This window comes from Corylus avellana, chromosome ca10 (assembly GCF_901000735.1).
Source record: "Corylus avellana chromosome ca10, CavTom2PMs-1.0".
Classification (NCBI taxonomy): Eukaryota; Viridiplantae; Streptophyta; class Magnoliopsida; order Fagales; family Betulaceae; genus Corylus; species Corylus avellana.
The window spans coordinates 12760712-12778795 of NC_081550.1; the positions used below are offsets into that span (position 1 = coordinate 12760712).

The 18084-nt window shown below is 37.4% G+C and overlaps 3 protein-coding genes across 3 annotated transcripts; 2 read left to right on the forward strand and 1 right to left on the reverse strand.

Moving 5' to 3' along the window:
• Positions 1-932: 932 nt before the first annotated feature.
• LOC132162953 (uncharacterized) lies at positions 933-1883 on the forward strand. The gene has a single exon (XM_059573160.1). It carries the CDS (start codon positions 933-935, stop codon positions 1881-1883), a length of 951 nt encoding a protein of 316 aa, XP_059429143.1.
• Positions 1884-3767: 1884 nt separating this feature from the next.
• LOC132162954 (uncharacterized) lies at positions 3768-4960 on the forward strand. Its single transcript, XM_059573162.1, has 3 exons — positions 3768-4095; positions 4307-4395; positions 4508-4960. Exons 1-3 carry the CDS (start codon positions 3768-3770, stop codon positions 4958-4960), a joined length of 870 nt encoding a protein of 289 aa, XP_059429145.1.
• A 5943-nt stretch (positions 4961-10903) lies between these two features.
• On the reverse strand, positions 10904-15110 carry LOC132163634 (ruBisCO large subunit-binding protein subunit alpha). The gene is made up of 8 exons (XM_059573999.1): positions 14908-15110; positions 14344-14524; positions 13871-13992; positions 13519-13726; positions 13250-13395; positions 12818-13124; positions 11933-12384; positions 10904-11357 (listed from the first exon to the last, which is right to left on the reverse strand). Exons 1-8 carry the CDS (start codon positions 14959-14961, stop codon positions 11070-11072), a joined length of 1758 nt encoding a protein of 585 aa, XP_059429982.1. The 5' UTR covers positions 14962-15110; the 3' UTR covers positions 10904-11069.
• Positions 15111-18084: the final 2974 nt, after the last annotated feature.

Sequence of the window (18084 nt, forward strand, 5' to 3'; positions counted from 1 at the left end):
TTTATTTCCATTGTGGATGTATAGTTCATGAGAAGTTTGACTGTCCACTTAGAAAATCACAAAGGGTTAATGGCGATGATGGGGAGAAGGACTGGGGAATTTGGCTGAGGACGAAGATACCACAGAGGGAGAGGGAGGGCAAAGGTGGCACGGGTGGCCGGGGTAATCCATCGGCGGAGGAGTCTGGTTATGATGGTGGTTGTAGGAGAGGCAATTCACCGTCGAAGGGAAGTTCCGAATTTGAGGGAACTTCTAGTCATACGTATCAAAGTGGTCCACAAATCTGCGAGGAGTTTCTTACTTGAAGGAAACTAGTAACGCAATTCCTGGTAGTAACTGTGTGGCAAGGGTTAATACAGTGCATGATAGTTCTGAGGAACGTGGGCATAGGAATAATTATAAAGGTAAGAATAATATAGGGGAGGGCAATGTGTTATTGGAAGAATTACCATGTAGTGATACTAAAGTGGTGAAAGGGAGTCCACTGGGTCCAATTATGGGGCTTGCTTATAATATGGACAAAGATTTAAAAAGTGAAGGGAAGGTTGGCGGGCCCAGCAAATTAATTCAAGAGTCAAAGATGGACTATGTGGAGCATTCTTTGGGTACTGACAGTGTTGTTCAGAACCATGGTGGTATAGCACTTCAAGGAGGACCAGATATTTCTGATAGTGTTTTCGATAATGATATTAATGTTGTCAGTAGGAGTGGGGTTCTTGGTGTCAAAGGATGGAAACGATAGGCACGAAGGAACAATAAGGCTTTTATATCCCAGCCGGTGGGGAATCCAGTAAACGAAAGAGAGAGATGAATGTTGAAGTAAAAGAGGTGGAGGTAGTGGCACGAGCTAAAAAAGGTAGGAAGGAGGTTTGTAGCCTTGATGCAACAACTGAAGAGTTGGCGGCGGCTGTGCCACAGCCCTGCCAACAGCCATGAATCTCATTAGTTGGAATTGTCGGGGGCTTGGGAACCCTCGAGCAATTCGCGATCTTTGCCAGATGGTAAAGGAGAAGCAACCCACTCTTTTGTTCCTTCTGGAAACAAAGAGTAGCAAATATAAGATGGAGGGTATTCGAGTTAAGTTGGGGTTTGAAGGTTTATTTGTAGTAGACCTTTTGGGAAGAAGTGGTGGATTAGCATTATTATGGAGGGAAGCAAGATGGCTAGAAATTCAAAATTTTACACGACGCCTCATTAATGCAGTGGTGCATCCTCCTGGCCATGATTTTCAATGCAAATTAACATGTTTTTATGGTCATCCGGAAAGTGCAAGGAGATATGAATCATGGGCGTTGCTTGATCACCTTAATTCTTTTTATCCCAAAGCTTGGATGTGCATTGGCGATTTTAATGAGATTGTGGAGCAAGGTGAGAAGTATGGTGGAGCATTACGTGGAGATTCTCAGATGGCACAGTGTCGAGTGCCTTTGGAACATTGTGGTTTAAGTGATTTGGGGTATAAGGGGTCTAAATTTACATGGGCTAATTGTCATCAGGATGGGACTTTTATGAAAGAAAGGCTTGATCGTGCTGTTATGAATAAGGCATGGTGTGAGATGAATTCAAACTATGAGGTCCAAGTGTTAGCAGCAAAGTCATCTGACCATAAGCCTTTGCTCCTACGACTTTTTGATGCAAATGCAGGTCTACCCAATTATTATAAAAGCTTCAAATTTGAAGCTTCTTGGCTAGCTGATGGAGAATGCATGGATGTTATAAATGAGGTGTGGGGGATGGATGTTAGTGGTGGTATGGGAATGCAAACAGCAAGGTTGAAGTTAGCTCAATGTCAGACGCAGCTTACTAGGTGGAGTTCCCGAAAATTTGGTGATGCTCAGAAAGTCCTTAAAATGAAAACAAAGCTATTGAATGAGTTACAATAGCAAGAGGGTGAGGTGAATATGGCAGAAATTCAAGCTTTAAAAGGGGAGATTGATTTTATTTTTGAGCAAGAAGACATTAAATGGAAGTAGCAGGCGAAGCAAAGTTGGCATCCACAAGGAGATCATAACACTCCGTACTTCCATGCTTGGGCCAATCAAAGAAGGCGAACTAATCGAATTATGACGATCAAAGATGAGGTGGGTAGGGAGTGGAAGAAACAAGATGAAATTGGCCAGGCATTCACGAGCTTCTTCCAAAGGTTGTTCACGGCTGGAGAAAATTCTGGAGTGGATGTTTGCATTTGGAGGCTAGGGTGTCGGGTGATATGAATGCAAGTCTGTTGCGGGAATTTACTTCTATGGAAGTGGAGGCATCACTCAATCAAATGCACCCACTCAAATCCCCCAAGCCGGATGCTTTTTCGGTGTGCTTCTATCAACAATCATGGCCTACTGTGAAAATGGAGGTATGTCGGGCGATGTTAGGATTTCTTAATAATGATATCTTTGATGTTGATCTCAATTCTACTTATATTGCACTTATTCCTAAGATCAAAACTCCTTCTAGTGTAACTGAGTATAGGCCAATTAGCTTATGTAATGTGCTCTATAAGCTGATTTCAAACATCCTTGCTAATCGATTGAAAAAAGTGCTACCCTTTATAATATCTCCTTCTTAAAGTGCGTTTATTCCGGGAAGGTTAATCACGGATAATATAATTGTGGCCTTTGAGGCAATGTATACAATGAACACTCGGATGAAGGGGAGGGAAGGCTTTATGGCTCTTAAATTGGATATGAACAAGGCATATGATAGAGTTGAATGGGATTTTCTGGAAGCGGTCTTACGGAAGTTAGGGTTTGCTAGTCGGTGGATTCACTTATTGATGACATGTGTGAGAACTGTGAGATATTCGGTTTTGATTCATAGTAAGCCTTATGGGAAAATTACCCCATCTAGGGGAATCATGCAAGGGGATCCACTATCTCCGTATTTCTTTATTCTATGTGTGGAGGGATTGAGTTCACTTCTTCAAAAGGCAAAAACAGAATGGCGAATTTTTGGTCTTCCTATTACACGCAGGGGGATGAAGCTTAACCATCTTTTCTTTACAGATGATAGTTTACTTTTTTGTAAAGCAAATATCTTTGAATGGCTGCGTATCCAAGAGGTGTTGGAGCTCTATGAGAAAGCATCTGGGCAAAAATTTAATAGGGACAAAACTTCTATCTTCTTCAGTAAAAGTACTAAAAGGGAAGCTAAGGAGCATATTCTTTCAGTAGCAGGGATCCCTTCCACGAGAAGATATGAAAAGTATCTTGGCCTTCCTGCACTAGTTGGAAGATCATGGGCTGGAGCTTTTGAAAGTTTGAAGGGCAGAATTTGGGAGTGCATCAATGGGTGGAAGGAGAAATTCATGTCTCAAGCAGGAAAGAAGTCTTGTTAAAAGCTGTAATTCAGGCAATTCAATTCCTACATATACTATGAGTGTCTTTCATCTACCCAAAACTCTTTGTAAGGACATTAATTCCATGATATCTAAGTTTTGGTGGGGACATAAAGAAAATGACTCACGAATTGCTTGGATGAGTTGAGAGAAATTGGGTTAGGGTGAGTTGGGGTATAGGGATTTGGAGAGTTTTAATTTGGCACTTTTGGCAAAACAAGGGTAGCGACTTCTTCAAAATCCAGATTCTATGGTGGCAAGAGTGCTAAAGGAGAAGTATTATCCAGGACAATCTTTTATTGAGTATGGGTTGGGAAATAAACCTTCCTATGTTTGGCGAAGTGTGTGGAATGCAAAGAAATTACTAGGAGAGAGAATGATGTGTCGTGTAGGTGACGGGTCTTCTATTAAAATCTGGAAAGACCGGTGGATCCCTATGCCTTCAACATATTCCACACAATCTCCTGTGAGGCTCTTAGATCTGGATGCCAATGTAAATCAGTTTATTGATGAAGCAACTAGGTGGTGGAATATACCTCTAATTCAGAAAGTTCTCACAAGGGATGAAGCTGTAATGGTTTGTAGTATTCCAATCTGCCCGGGGTGTCAACAAGATAGGAGGGTGTGGATTGGTATGAATAATGGTGATTTTTCAGTCAAGAGTGCATATCACTTGGCCAAAACTGTTTCTGAGGCAAAACAGGGAAGCTATTCGGATTATACACTCAGATCAAAACAATGGAATGCCATTTGGCAGATTAAAGGTCCCATGGTGGTGAAGATTTTTCTTTGGCAAGCTTGTAACGATATTTTGCCCACACGTCTTAATCTCCATAAAAAAGGCATTATTTCTAATCCCATGTGCCCGATTTGTGGATTAGTTGATGAAACTGTTGAACATATATTGTGGACGTTTGGGCTGAGCGCTCAAAATTGATCCACAAATGCACATCGAATGAAGTGTCCTTTGTACAGGTGCTGGAGATGCTAAGGGGGCGTTTGAGGGAAGATGGGCTCCAGCTAGTGGCAGTCATTGCATGACTTATATGGTTGCGAAGGAACAGGTTTGTTTTTCGTGGGGATTTTCAAGCTCCTTCAGCTTTGTTTAGGTTGGCTTAGGAGCAAGTGGAGCATTTTACACGAGCAAAAGAGGCTAGATGTATTCACTGTCCCCAGCAACCGAATCTAGTGGTGCAGAGGTGGAAAAAGCCTCCTTTTGGGGTTGTCAAGTTTAATTGGGATGCGGCCGTGGACAAAGAACGGGAAAGAATGGGGATTGGTATTATAGTTCGTGATCATAATGGATTAATTCTTGCTGCTTATGTGGCGTCGAGACAGTATATCACTGATCCTACAACTACTAAAGCTTTGGTTGCTTGGAAAATGGTTGAATTATGTGTGTGTATGGAGTTTCAAAATGTCATTTTAGAAGGGGATTCTTTGGAAGTTATTCAAGCTCTACGTAAGGAGGAGTGTTCGTGGGGCCGTTGTGGTACTCTGATTAATGATACAAAGCTGCTTTTACAAAATGTAGATCAATGGAGCTTTTGTCATGTGAAAAGCACAGGAAATGTGGCAGCCTATAGGCTTGCAAAGTTGGCTATATCTTTGAATGAGGAGAGATTATAGAGAGAGGACTACCCTTTGTGTGTCCGACAAACTGTTTCTGTGTAATGGAAACGGTTACCCTTAAAAAAAAAAAAAAAAAAAAAACTCCAGGCCCTTGGAAAATTTAAGCTTTAAGAATACAATGGGCTTCCACTATCACCTGGGCCGTCCATTTCATTACTAACATGGGGAAACTGGGTATATTACATCATTCCTATTTTACGTGAAATAAAACAAGAGTTTTTTCATTCTCATCATCTAAAATTGTTGTATCTGACATTACAGTAATGCACCTTATGACGTTGGCATTCCATTTAAAAAAAAAAATGCAAAATTAATTTATGTAGTTTTACTGATTTTCATTAAGCTTCATATGATTTTTTTTTTTTTTTTTATTCTACACCTTAGTTTTAATTTTTTATTTTATTTTATTAAGAGTATTTTCGCCATTAGGGGGACATTGATAATTTTTGATAGTTTGAGAAGAATATTGTCTCAATTAAAAGTTTTGAAAGAACATTATTAATTGAGTGATAGTTTAAGGAGACCAAGAGAATATCCAGTTAGTTATAGTAAAAGGGTATTTTTATCTTTTCACTTTTTGAGTGGACAAAAATACATCTATACTATAACTATATATTTTTCAATTTAAATGAAATAAAGATGACACTTTACCCTTAAAAACTTAATAAATTTGGTTAATGAAAATATAAGACGTGTCCCTTTTTTTTTTTTTTTTTTCCATGTCCGTAAAAGAAAGAGAAAGAAGAAAAAAAAGAGACTCGAACTAGTGATTTGTAACTTTCAATTTATTAAACGTGATCTCAACCAATTAAGTTATCTTTTTATAGCTAGACTTGTATTTAGATACTGACTTTAAAAAAGACTAATAATTTCAACGAAATCATCCTTCCTTTCACCAGGGCCGTTGGTGTTATCGATAAAGCCGAAGGATATCGCTGAGCATCAGCATCAGCATCATCCAAAAAGCAAAAGCGAGGCAAGTGAGCAACTTAATTAGTACACACTGCATTAATGTTGTCAGCCACTAAATAAGATGCAGAAAGAAAGTGAGGGAAAGGAGCTCTTCCACTTCTACAATCTGCCCAAAAATGGGCGGCTCTCCATGGAGTTTCGAACCATTTTGCGTTTCAAACTTATAAAAAAAACAAAGATTAGGGCCAACTCAATCCCATTAAGCCGTCGCCTAAAGCTTAAGATTGATAATTTTTTATATGATTCATAAACTTAACATGAATTCAATATAAAATTAGATAGTTATGATTGAAGGGTTTAATCCATTTAATAAAATGAGTTAAGTTATAATGAAAAATTCAAGATGCTCTCCTGGAAATTTTTTTTTTTTTTTTAAAAATAATATTCACCTAGGATCAGAAGAAGACCTACCATTTTTCGGCTAAGATTGACCTATATAATCTTATATTCATGCCTTGACACGACCTAAACTCAAAATGCAAATACAGATTGCCACCTCTACTAAAGCCCTTAATTAATAATTACTAATATATATATATATATTGAAAAATATAAAACTTCCATTAATGAAATTTCATGAATATAAAGCTCTTACATTACAGAGTATAGCTCTGAAAAATCATAGTCAAAAGGTATGAAGATTACAAAGTCAAAAAAATGACTTCAAGCTTCTGCTAACCCATGTCCAATTACATTTAAAAAACAGATCTGCTTCATACAAACTAGATCTAGACATGGATAACCCAAATACAAAACAAAAATAAAAAACAACTAGAAACTAAAACTCCGGTCATGAGAGTTAAGCCCTCATACCGATCTACTCCATCCTCAACCCGAAGGCCAAAACAACAAACCCATCCTCAACTCGAAGGCCAGGACAAACAAAATAAAAAACAAAAAACAAAATCCCCACAAGCAGTAGTGGAGGAGCACGGCATCGTAGACATCCTTTCAGAAGACACGTCTTGGCCGAAGAAGGCGATCAGATCTAATGTTGAAGAGACTAGATCTAGATCTAGATCTACAAACTAGATCTAAAGCAACCCGCCAAAAACGGAGACCGGTGGAGTCTACAGAGAAGACACACTGCTACCATGAAAGGGGAGGAGAGAAGATCTAGATCTAGTATTGTCTAGAAGAAAATAGAGAGATGAATTCTAGAGAGAAGGCAAAATCTATCTAGAATAGAATTCATAAAAGAAATATTTAAAGTCTTAATTGTAGCTAATATTCTCCAAATTATGTTAAATGAATAAGAATAATGCTACACTTACTTTCACTTCTTTACACAATTTTTCTACACTCATAGGTAGCTTTTAAAACCATGGGAAAATTTCATACTCATTCATTGATAAAAGGTTGCAAGCAAAGCTCTGAAAGGAAATCGCAAGCAAAGGTCTAAAAGGAAATCATAGCTGAAGCTAAAGTTACATACGTCAACAACATACCAATCAACCATTACAAAACATCCTCTAACGCATGACTATTCATCAGGTTTAAAAACAGATCTGCACCAAATAGACACCTTCCAATGCATAGGTAGTGCTTATTCCTTAGCCTTGAGAGCAAAGAACCTCCAAGCCGAAACTCTTCCTCCTCGACCCGATAGCCAGGATATCGTTCACATCCATAACCCAATGGTCTAAAGCAAAGCAACAACGGGCAGATCAAAGAGAGGACAGAGCCTTATTACAAGTAGAAAACAGGAAAGAAAAACGTACAGGGAAATAAAGGGATAAAGTGGAAATACAAGCAAAAAAAAAAAAAAAAAAAAAAAGGGAAAAAATATAGGAAAAAAAAAAAAAAACTATGCGGATAACGGCAGCCAGGAGGAAGCCAATTGCGTGCTGGCTGGAAACCGACGCTAAAGGTGGTGTTGGAAGTTCATCGCGGTGGGGACGCGAGAAAGACCCGGCAGCGGATGGTGGGCGACATAGAGGGCGCGGAAGAGATTGGCAGTGCACACAAAACAAATTGGGGGGAGAGTTTGAGTGAATCCCCCAAGAGCAGCACCCACAGAGTGTGTCAAACAAGCAACAGAAACAAATAATAACACACCAAGATTAACGTAAAAAAAAAGGCAGAAAGGGAAAGCAAAAAACAAACCAGAAAATGAAATCAAAACAACAGCCAGAGAGAATTGAAACCCAAAACACAGCCGAAAATGCGGATCTAGTGCAAAAGGTGGGATGGGCACGGGCGAAACTGGTTAGCAAGGTGTTAGGGCATGCGTCGAGGTGAAGGGCGGAGGGCAGTAGATCGGGCAAAAATGAACTGGTCCAAAGCCAAGCCCGATCCAGCAAAAAAACGCAGCAGAGGGTGATGGCGGGGGAGGAAAGCGGCAAGGTGGAGAAAGGGAGAAGGGCCACGCCAGAAAAAAGCGGACCGGGGCGGGAGGGGGAAAGGGGTGGCAGAGAAGGGGTGGCAGAGAAGGGGGAGTGAGGAGGTAATGGGACTAGGGGCATCATGTAAACTTCTAGCACCCGTTGCGAAGAGGGCGGGGGGAGGAGAGAGGCAACCAACGGCCATCCCTCCTCCCCAAGCTTGGAGATACCTTACCTGTGCGGCTGCGTCGCTCAGAGAGAAAAGTGCTAGGGTTTGGGAACGTGTATGAACTCTTAGGCAAATAATGGTCTTCCAGGTGGCTTTTAAAACCAACATTGCATTTGAAATGGATCTTTATTAGATTTTGATTGAATTGTAATTTTTAAAGTCATCTATGGGAGTAAAAAAATTGTATAAAAAAATGAAAATAGGTGTAGCATATTCCTCAATAAATAATTAGAGAAAGCATTAATATCATTTGTTCCATTCTTGAAACAAGGATTCGAAAAATCGGTAGCATTAAGTAAAGGAATCAAACAATATTAAAGTCATTCTTGAATATTGAATTAAATGCTAAAAAGACGAAGAAAAAAAAAAAAATCATCTCCTTTACATGTTCAAAATAAAAATAAATAAATAATAAAAAAAAAATCATTAAACCAAGGTAGAGAATTAAACCAAATAAAAAATTGATTCATGATTTAAATTTATTTTCATAACAATTGACATATTAAATTATAGCAAAATTTCATAAAATCTTATGAGCTTCTTCTCGTTTTAACAGTACCCCTAAAGTTTAAAAACTCTCAATTAAGAGTATCTAATTTTTTAATTTCTTTCAATTATCTCATTTCATTAGGATTTTCTATTAAATTTTGTCAAAATACTCATTTTTTTAATTATAAAAAAATAAAAATAAAAATTGCGAAGATGTTGTAAAGATATTTTTAAAAATAAAAAATAAATAAACGTCTAAATCTTTACAATTTTTTATTTTATTTTTTATAATTAAAAAAAAAAACGAGGGTATTTTGAGAATTTTGACAAGATTTAACGAAAACAAGTAATTGAAAGTTCGATATCCTTAATTGAGAGTTTTTAAACTTTGGGGGGTACTTTTAAAATGCCTGGAAGTACATGGGGTTTTATAATGTTTCCCCTAAATTATATAAAAAAGGCTTGATTTATTTCCAAATGCATCGCTCCCTCTACCTCTCAAAGTTTAAAAACTCTCAATTAATAGTATCGAACTTTCAATTTCTTTCAATTATCCAATTCGATTAGAATTTTCCACTAAATATTGTCAAAATTCTTAAAATATCATTATTTTTATAATAAAAAAATAAATAAAAAGCTGTAAAGATTCAAACATTTATTTTTTTTATTAAAAAAAAAATAACATATTTGCAACATCTTTGCAACTTTTTAATGTAAAAATGATATTTTATACAGTTTGACAAGATTTAACAACAAATCATAACGGAATAAGATAATTGAAAATAATAACGGAATAAGATAATTGAAAATAATTGAAAGTTCGATATCTTAATTGAGAGTTTCTAAACTTTGAGAGGATAGTGTCACTATGAGTTAGAAGGTCAAGAGAGTTTTATGAAGTTTATTTAAATTTTATTAACAATACATGTTAGAGCATTCACATTGGCCTCAATAAATTATAATTTTTTGGCTATTTTAACTAGCAGAACATAAAATGCTCCACATCTAGCTCAATAAAATGACTAAGGATTTGTTGAGTTGCTACAAGGCTCAACAAATTTGTTGAGTATTGTACCTCAACAAATCCTTATTTATATTAATAATAAAAGTAATTTTGCTCTCTATTTTTTTTGGGAATATGAAAAGTAAATAAATAAATAATATTTTAAATAGAAAAGTGAAAGTGAATAACTAAAATGTTGAGTCGGATGTAAGTGATTTGAAAAAGTAAATAGTTAAAAATTAAAAAAAAAAAAAAAAAAAAAGGGTTCTTTTTAGTTAAATATTTGTTGAGTGAGATATGAATGTTCTTACATTGCTTATCTAGAAATAAGCTTTTTTAAAATTAAAATTGATAAAATTCTACCTAAGATGAACTACTTACAAGAAAGATTAAATGGATAGCCATATTATTAATTGAAAATGAGATGTTAAAAAAACTTGAATATAGAAACATTCCAAAAAGTAAGAAAGAATAATTTTTTAATAAAAAAAATAATATTAATATCAAAATAAAATATTATTTAAATATATGAAAACTGCATGATTAAACTTGTCACGAGAGGATAATGTTAGGACTTCCTATCGTCTATTAATTTGGCACGAGTGACAATGAACGCACGGCATGGTGAACGTTATTTAAGTTTTTCTTTCTACCTTGCTGCCGTGACTTATACACATGATGTATAATTTCTTTAAATCTATCGTGTCCGTCAAATTTTTTAACCAATTTAATAATATAAGAACTAATTTGTTATTTTTGCTTATCATTAAAAACTCTCAAAACATTTTAATACGACTGAAAGCTCATTGTAAATCAATGACCCTATAAAAACTACTTTTGCAATTTTTTTTCTTCCAACAATTTAAATAATCTAACATCATCCGCACCGGAATAGTGAAAAAAATGCTCGGCTTCCCCAAAGGTATTACAACTGAAAAGGCAATAAATTAATATGACAATATTCTAAATCCATACAAAAAAGGGCAATTAGTAGTTGAAATTACAATGTCCTTTTTAACTCACCGCAATAAAACCACTCTTTATACCTCCTAAAATCCTAAACGGTATAGAAGCCTCACGTGCCATCGATCACACAGTAAGCCCTTGCGGGGAAGCACCGACGGGTGCCTTTGGTCTAGGCTTTTCCACAACAATAGCCTGAGTGGTCAGCACCATTCCTGCAACTGAAGCAGAATTTTGCAATGCACATCGTGTCACCTTTGCTGGGTCAATAACTCCGGCCTGCACCAAGTTCTCATACTTGTCTGTCATTGCGTTGTAACCAACTTCCCATTCACTGTTCTTTATCTTCTCCACAACCACCTCACCTTCAACTCCAGCATTTTGAGCTATCAGTGATGCTGGTGAGACCAGTGCCTACAACACAAAAACATTGAGTTCATAAAAAAATGAACCACAGAAAGTGCATATTCATTATGAATCTCACGGTTAACACAGCAGAGAATATGCCAATTGACCTAAATCAACCATCCAACAAATCCATTTCTGCTTCTTGGACCATGGCAGATTTTAAGGTGCACGTCCAAGGTTTAGTAGGAGGCACCTTTTGGAGGATTTTGTGGCTTTTCCGGGGTGTTGCAAGCTTTAAAAAAATGTACTACTGTGCAACCTGTTTGCTCACAACAATCTTTCTGCGCATTCATTAAGCAGCTTAGGATTCTTTTAAAAGGATTTGGAGAAGCAACCCAACTACCCTTCTAAAAGCAACTGAAGCTTATCCTACTCTTAAGAAGATGCAGCCCTACTAAACTGACCCTTACCAAAGATAAACTCCAATAATGATGACTTTCAGAAACAAGTGATTACATACCCTACATTTAGACACCTAGACTAACATTAAACTGTAAATTATAAGTAGCCTAGGGCAGATGAGGTAGTTGTATGACAAATTTCCATCATCTATTGAATAGGCAATAAAATGGAGTTCTTACCTTCTGCACAATATCAGCACCTAGCCGCTCATCTGGGTCTTCAAGCTTCTCCTTAATGGCAGGAACATGAGTTGAAAGATGAACCAATGCAGCACCACCACCAGGCACAATCCCTTCCTCTATGGCAGCAAAAGTGGCATTCTTGGCATCTTCAATACGTAGTTTACGGTCCTCAAGCTCAGTCTCTGTTGCAGCACCCACCTTTATTACAGCTACACCGCCAGACAATTTGGCAATTCTCTCAGCTAGTTTTTCTGAGTCATACACTGAATCTGTCTCTGCTAATTCCTTCTTCAACTGTGCAATCCTTGCTTGTAACTCATCCTTTGATGCAGCATCTGCAATAATGGTGGTCGAGTCCTTGGTGATGGTTACCTTCCTAGCCAGACCAAGCTGCTCAATTGAGGCGTTCTCAATAAGCAGACCCAGATCACTAGCTTGGAACTCAGCTCCTGAAGTTGACAAGACAAAAGAAGAAATTGGCACCACCAAGTAACATAATTATGTAATGAAAGAAGTGTTCACGCAACTACCATACATAAAGAACAAGTTACTAAATTATGGCTTCACCTTCCCTCTGAGTCATATTGTAAGAAAAGAATAAAATATAAATCCATTCAATGCCAAGGTCTTTTAAGATCACAAAACTTAGCCTTACCCTGATCACAATCTCATATTAGGGAAAGTTGTTACTAACAATGAGGGATCGTTGTTACTCAGTGTGTGTGTCTGTGTTTGAGTGTGTGAGAAAGAGAGGTGGAGGAGCAATGCCAAAAATCTAACAGAAAATAGGTTAAAACTTTTCACTTGCCGACAGGTATCAATAATATAAAGCAAGCAAAATGCTTAGAACCAAAACATTTCATGCCAATGAAATTTAAATACCTGTCAAAATGGCAATATCTTGAAGGAGGGCTTTTCTCCTCTCACCAAAACCAGGAGCTTTAATGGCAGCAACATTGAGAATGCCTCGCAGCTTATTTACTACAAGAGTGGCCAAGGCCTCCCCAGTGACATCCTCAGCAATAATAAGCAATGGGGCTCTCAATTGGGTGGTCTTCTCTAACAGGGGAATTATGTCTTTTATTGCTGAAATCTTCTGATCCGTGACCAAGACTCTTGCATTCTCAAATTCAGCAATCAATTTCTCAGGGTTTGTAACAAATTGGGGGGAGATATAACCTCTGTCAATCTGATGGCACGGAATAACCAAAAATAAGCCTCAAACGATCAAAAGCATGATCATGCACTACATAAACCCCAAAAAAATAAAAAATAAAAAATAAAACAGTCTCGACTCAAAAGAAGCACACTAACCTCCATTCCTTCTTCCACTTCAACGGTTGTCTCAAAAGAGGATGACGACTCAATGGACAACACACCATCTGGCCCAACCTTGTCAATTGCATCCGCAATCATAGTGCCAATAAGCTCATCATTCCCGGCAGATATGGTAGCAACAGCTGGAAAGCAATCCCAATGGGAACAACCAGAATTAGAACCAAATTCAAAGAAGCAAAAGAACTGATTATTACGCACAGAAAATCTGATATTGTAGTGTGATAAACAAAGACGCTATACAATACCTTTGATATCATCACGACCTTTGACAGGCCTAGCCTTCGTCTCCAACTCTTCTACCAAGGCTTGTACAGTTTTATCAATACCCTTCTTTATTGAGACCGGATTTGCACCAGAAGTGACATTTAAAAGACCTAATTTAATGATTTCACGAGCAAGAACTGATGCAGTGGTTGTCCCATCACCAGCAGAGTCATTAGTTTTACTTGCAACCTACCTCCCACAATCAAAACAGATTGATACATTACAGCAAAACCAAAACAATATTTCAATGCCAATTGTATAAAAAAGTTATCATCAGAAGAAAAACTAAAACAAAATTCTTGGACAGAAATATGTTAAAGATGAAGACCCAACCTCCCTAATGAGAGCTGCACCAGCATTTTCCATAGCATCAGGGAGCTCAATAGCTCGAGCAATTGTGACTCCATCGTTTACTACTTTAGGACTTCCAAATTCATCCAACACAACATTCCTTCCTTCAAAATACAAAAGGAAACACACCATAAGCACAATTGATGTGTCGTTATTCCGAACTGCATTGTACAGTTCCCATAAACAAGACAACTCTTTTAGAAATGAACCTATGGAAAACAACAGCAGAATAGGCAACTGCTAAAGGCGCAAATTACATTACACCTCATTGAATTAGTTTCAAGTTTAATCCCCAGAAAGACAGGAGCAAACTTGCGTGTGTATGATGATGATAAATGTCTACAAGTCATCAAATGCTAATCCGCAGAAGCTTCGGATAAGGTTTGAAATGCATTAGAAAACCATTAACAACCACTGCATATAACAACAATGGTAACAGCAGAACAAGAAGTTACCCCTAGGACCAAGAGTAAGCCCAACAGCATCGGCAAGCTTATCGATTCCGGCCTGGAGTGCAGACCTTGAATGCTGGTCAAATGCAATTTCCTTTGCGGCAGCCCTCACAGCAAATCGGCTGCTGGGTTGCCTGAAATTCAGTCGGTTACTTTTCTGCTGATCAACTCTCCTCCTCAAGCTCTGTCACATTGTAAGAGTAGATTATTTCATGTATTTGAATACAGAAACAAATATATAGCTCACCAACTGGAACTAAAAAGATTGCAACGCAGATAGAAACATTGGGATTCACCCATCAATGAAAATTTCACATAAATATTATTTAACCCTCAAAAACTCAGAACATAGCATAGTTATCTTCAATACAGAGCTTATGCACACAAACACCCGCAAATGCAGAACAAAAAAAGAGGACCCAGAAGATAAACCCTCACAATTGGCCTTCATTTTCCCTCATTTCCATAAAGAAGCAAATGAAAAGAAATTGTCTTCTCAACCAACAAGCAATAAAGAGCATGTTAAAATCCAAAACAAAAGAGGCGATCAGGCAGATAGACAGGTACCTGCTTGGGAGAGCAGAGAATGGATGCCGTTGAAATAGCATTAGTCGAGGCCATCTTCGAGAGAGCGAAGCTAGGGTTTTTGGGTTGTGTGAGGGAGTGCACAAGCGTGTGGATAAGGAGGCAAAGAAGCAGTGTTGGTCTTAGGGTTTAGTTTTATTGGAAGAGAGGAGATTCTAGAAGCTTCGTCCATTTCCAGAATCGTTGAGAGAGGCTTGGTTCGGGGCCCAAACTGCGACCTCTGGAGTAAAGATTATTTTTATTTTTTTTCTGGCTTAAAAATTGAATTTATACGCAAAATATTTTTTTTATGGTTTATAAACTTAAAACAGAAAAAAGTTATAGAAATTTGTTTGGGATTACAGTTTTAATAAGTGCGATTTTAAAAATTATATTTTTAAAAATTACGTTTTTGAAGTCGCTACTTTTTCAAATAGTAAAGACGTTTGGTAAAACATGTTAAAAAATATTTTTTATCAAATATTTGTTATACAAAATCGTAATTTTGGTTTAAATTTGTGTTTTTTTTCAAACAAGCACCTCCTACCTAGCGGAAAAGGATCATTTCCATTTCAAATTCCCTCAAGTTAATGCATTTAGAAGGGTAAAATTGTCCAAATTTTTTTGAGGTTAAAATTTTCGGACAACGCTACCCTTCTAAATGCACTAACTGGAGGAAATTGAGGAAATTTGAAATGGAAATGATCCTTTTCCCTACCTTACTTATAGAAATCGCAGATTTTTTTTTTTCTCATTTTAGATTAAATACTTTTTAAATCGCAATGTCAAATGTCTTACATGTTGCGATATCTTTTAAAAACACAAATTATTCTTGCGAAATCGTAATTGTAAACGCAACCTTAATCGGCTCGATCAAATTTTGAGATTTCTTCTTTCACCTGTTTAGGCCCATCGGGTGGAATCACTCTTTCTCTTTTTCTTTTTTTCCTCGTCAATCCTCATTACGCATATACTGTTTTATACACATTTCCTAGGGCTAACAATTTTTTATACGACCCACAAACCCAACATGAACCCAATACGAAATTGAATGATTATGGTTGAAGAGTCTACCTGTTTAGTTATATTGGTCAAATTAGAGTTGACAAATATAGTCTTATACACATGTTTCGACATGATCCAAACCCAACACGTGACATAATGACAAGCAAGTTTTGACATGATCTGTGAACCCGACATGAACCCAATACAAAATTAGAAGGTTAAGGTTAGGACTGTAAATAAACTAGTCCATTCGACAACCCGCTCAATATCCACTCGGTTTAACTCGACTCGTTACTATACAAACCTGCTCGTTACTGTAGAAACCCGCTCGATTAGTAAATGATACATACCCGACTCTCTCGAGAAAACTCAATAGGGGCTCGCAAGCTTAGCTTGTTTAAAGTTCGACCGGCTTGTTTGCCCGACTCATTAGCTCGTTCATATATCTTGTACGTGTGTGTGTGTGTGTGTGTATACATACACACACACAAATATATATTAATATATTACTAGCTTCTTCTTTTTTTCTTCAAGTATAATTATATATTATACTTGTTTTATGGTTAATTAGTGATACATTTGTAATACCCCGATAAAACAATCGTCTTTACTAAATGGTTTTCTATAAAGAGCGACTAAAAGATTTTATATAGAACAAGCTTTTATAACAGAAAGACCGAAGCCCATACACATAACCAAGATTTCTAGAAGTTTTGAGGCAAAAACCAAGCTCACCTCTTTCTGATCGTATGTACGCCCAGTAGTACAGTACATATGCTCTTGTCTCTAGTACCAAATGTACACCAGGGGGCCACCAGACGTACGCCTCTAACTTATAGTGAGTACGTATTGGGGACCACACTGGATGTACGCTGCTTTTGGATTGACCACTGGTCAATAACTGTACGTACAATGCAACCTTTGGATCGTTGAATAAACAGTACCAGACGTACGCTTCAATAGTACTAGATATACGCTGCTTTTTAGAGTTGTTGGTAGCGCCCTCAGCTTTTTTGGCCTATAAATACCAACCCCCCACCGTCCCTTGAACCCATTCTTTCGCCCCGGGCTCTCTGTAACCACCACCAAATGTGTTCTTGTGAGTTTAGAGGAATTTGGATAGAAGGGAGAAGTTGTGTGTTCTTGCCAATTTCCAAAGTAATCTCTTACCCATTTTTATCCTCTTGTTGTCATTAACGTTGCTTTCTAAATTTTCTAAGTTTTAAAGGCACCATGTTAAAGTTCTTGCATTATTTCTTACAAAATCAAGAAATGTTTCCAAAAGAGTTTTAAAAGTTTCTTTGATTCCTTGTATCGCATGATGTTGAGTTTTCTTACCATGAATGTGTTTATGCAATAGCCTAGAAGGAGATATATTAGCCTATAGATTTTATAGAAACCTTAAAACACAGTTTGAAGCTTTTGCCGGATTGCCTAACTCATTGACCAGACGTACGCCCTCAGCCCGTACGTACGCCCAGGAAACCAAGCGTCTGCTCTTAAGCCTCACTCTCGTGTATTTTAGAGTCTAGCAATCCTTTTGTTAGATAAGGCCTAGTATCTTACTCGTAAGGGTCCTCTAGAATTGCGCATAATGACATGTCGTATTTCATTATAGCAGGATTTAGCAATGTCGGAGGATTCAAGTGAGCGTACGAGGTACGTAAACACTTACGAACTCTTTCCTTAAAAACGTGGGATATGTTAGTTGATTGACCACGAGTATGATATGAGCATGTCTACATTTTGTAACTACTTGGCAACTGCTTAATTAACTGGTTGATAAGATACATTGTATGACATTGTACACCGATACATGCGGTATAATGGCCATAGGCTTACTATCTAGACTTAATGATATGGTCAAATGTGTGTGTTGTTATATGGGCTTTGGATTCAATGGTTTCGTGACCTACACAGCCATTCCCAAATGGTTGGTCATCATAGGACGGATATCATCAGTGGTGTGGGCCACCCAAGGTCAGTCTCGGTTGTGTCACTAATGTTATGGACGATAGCGTACAATATTCGGGGTACTGGTATTATATTATAGGTTCCATAGGACAGTGCCAATCCTACTGAGAAGAGGTAATATCTTGAGTAAACCATACATAAGAGTTATGACCTATAAAGCACTAGTCTTTCTGAATTAAAATACTTGGATGATTGCCGCTC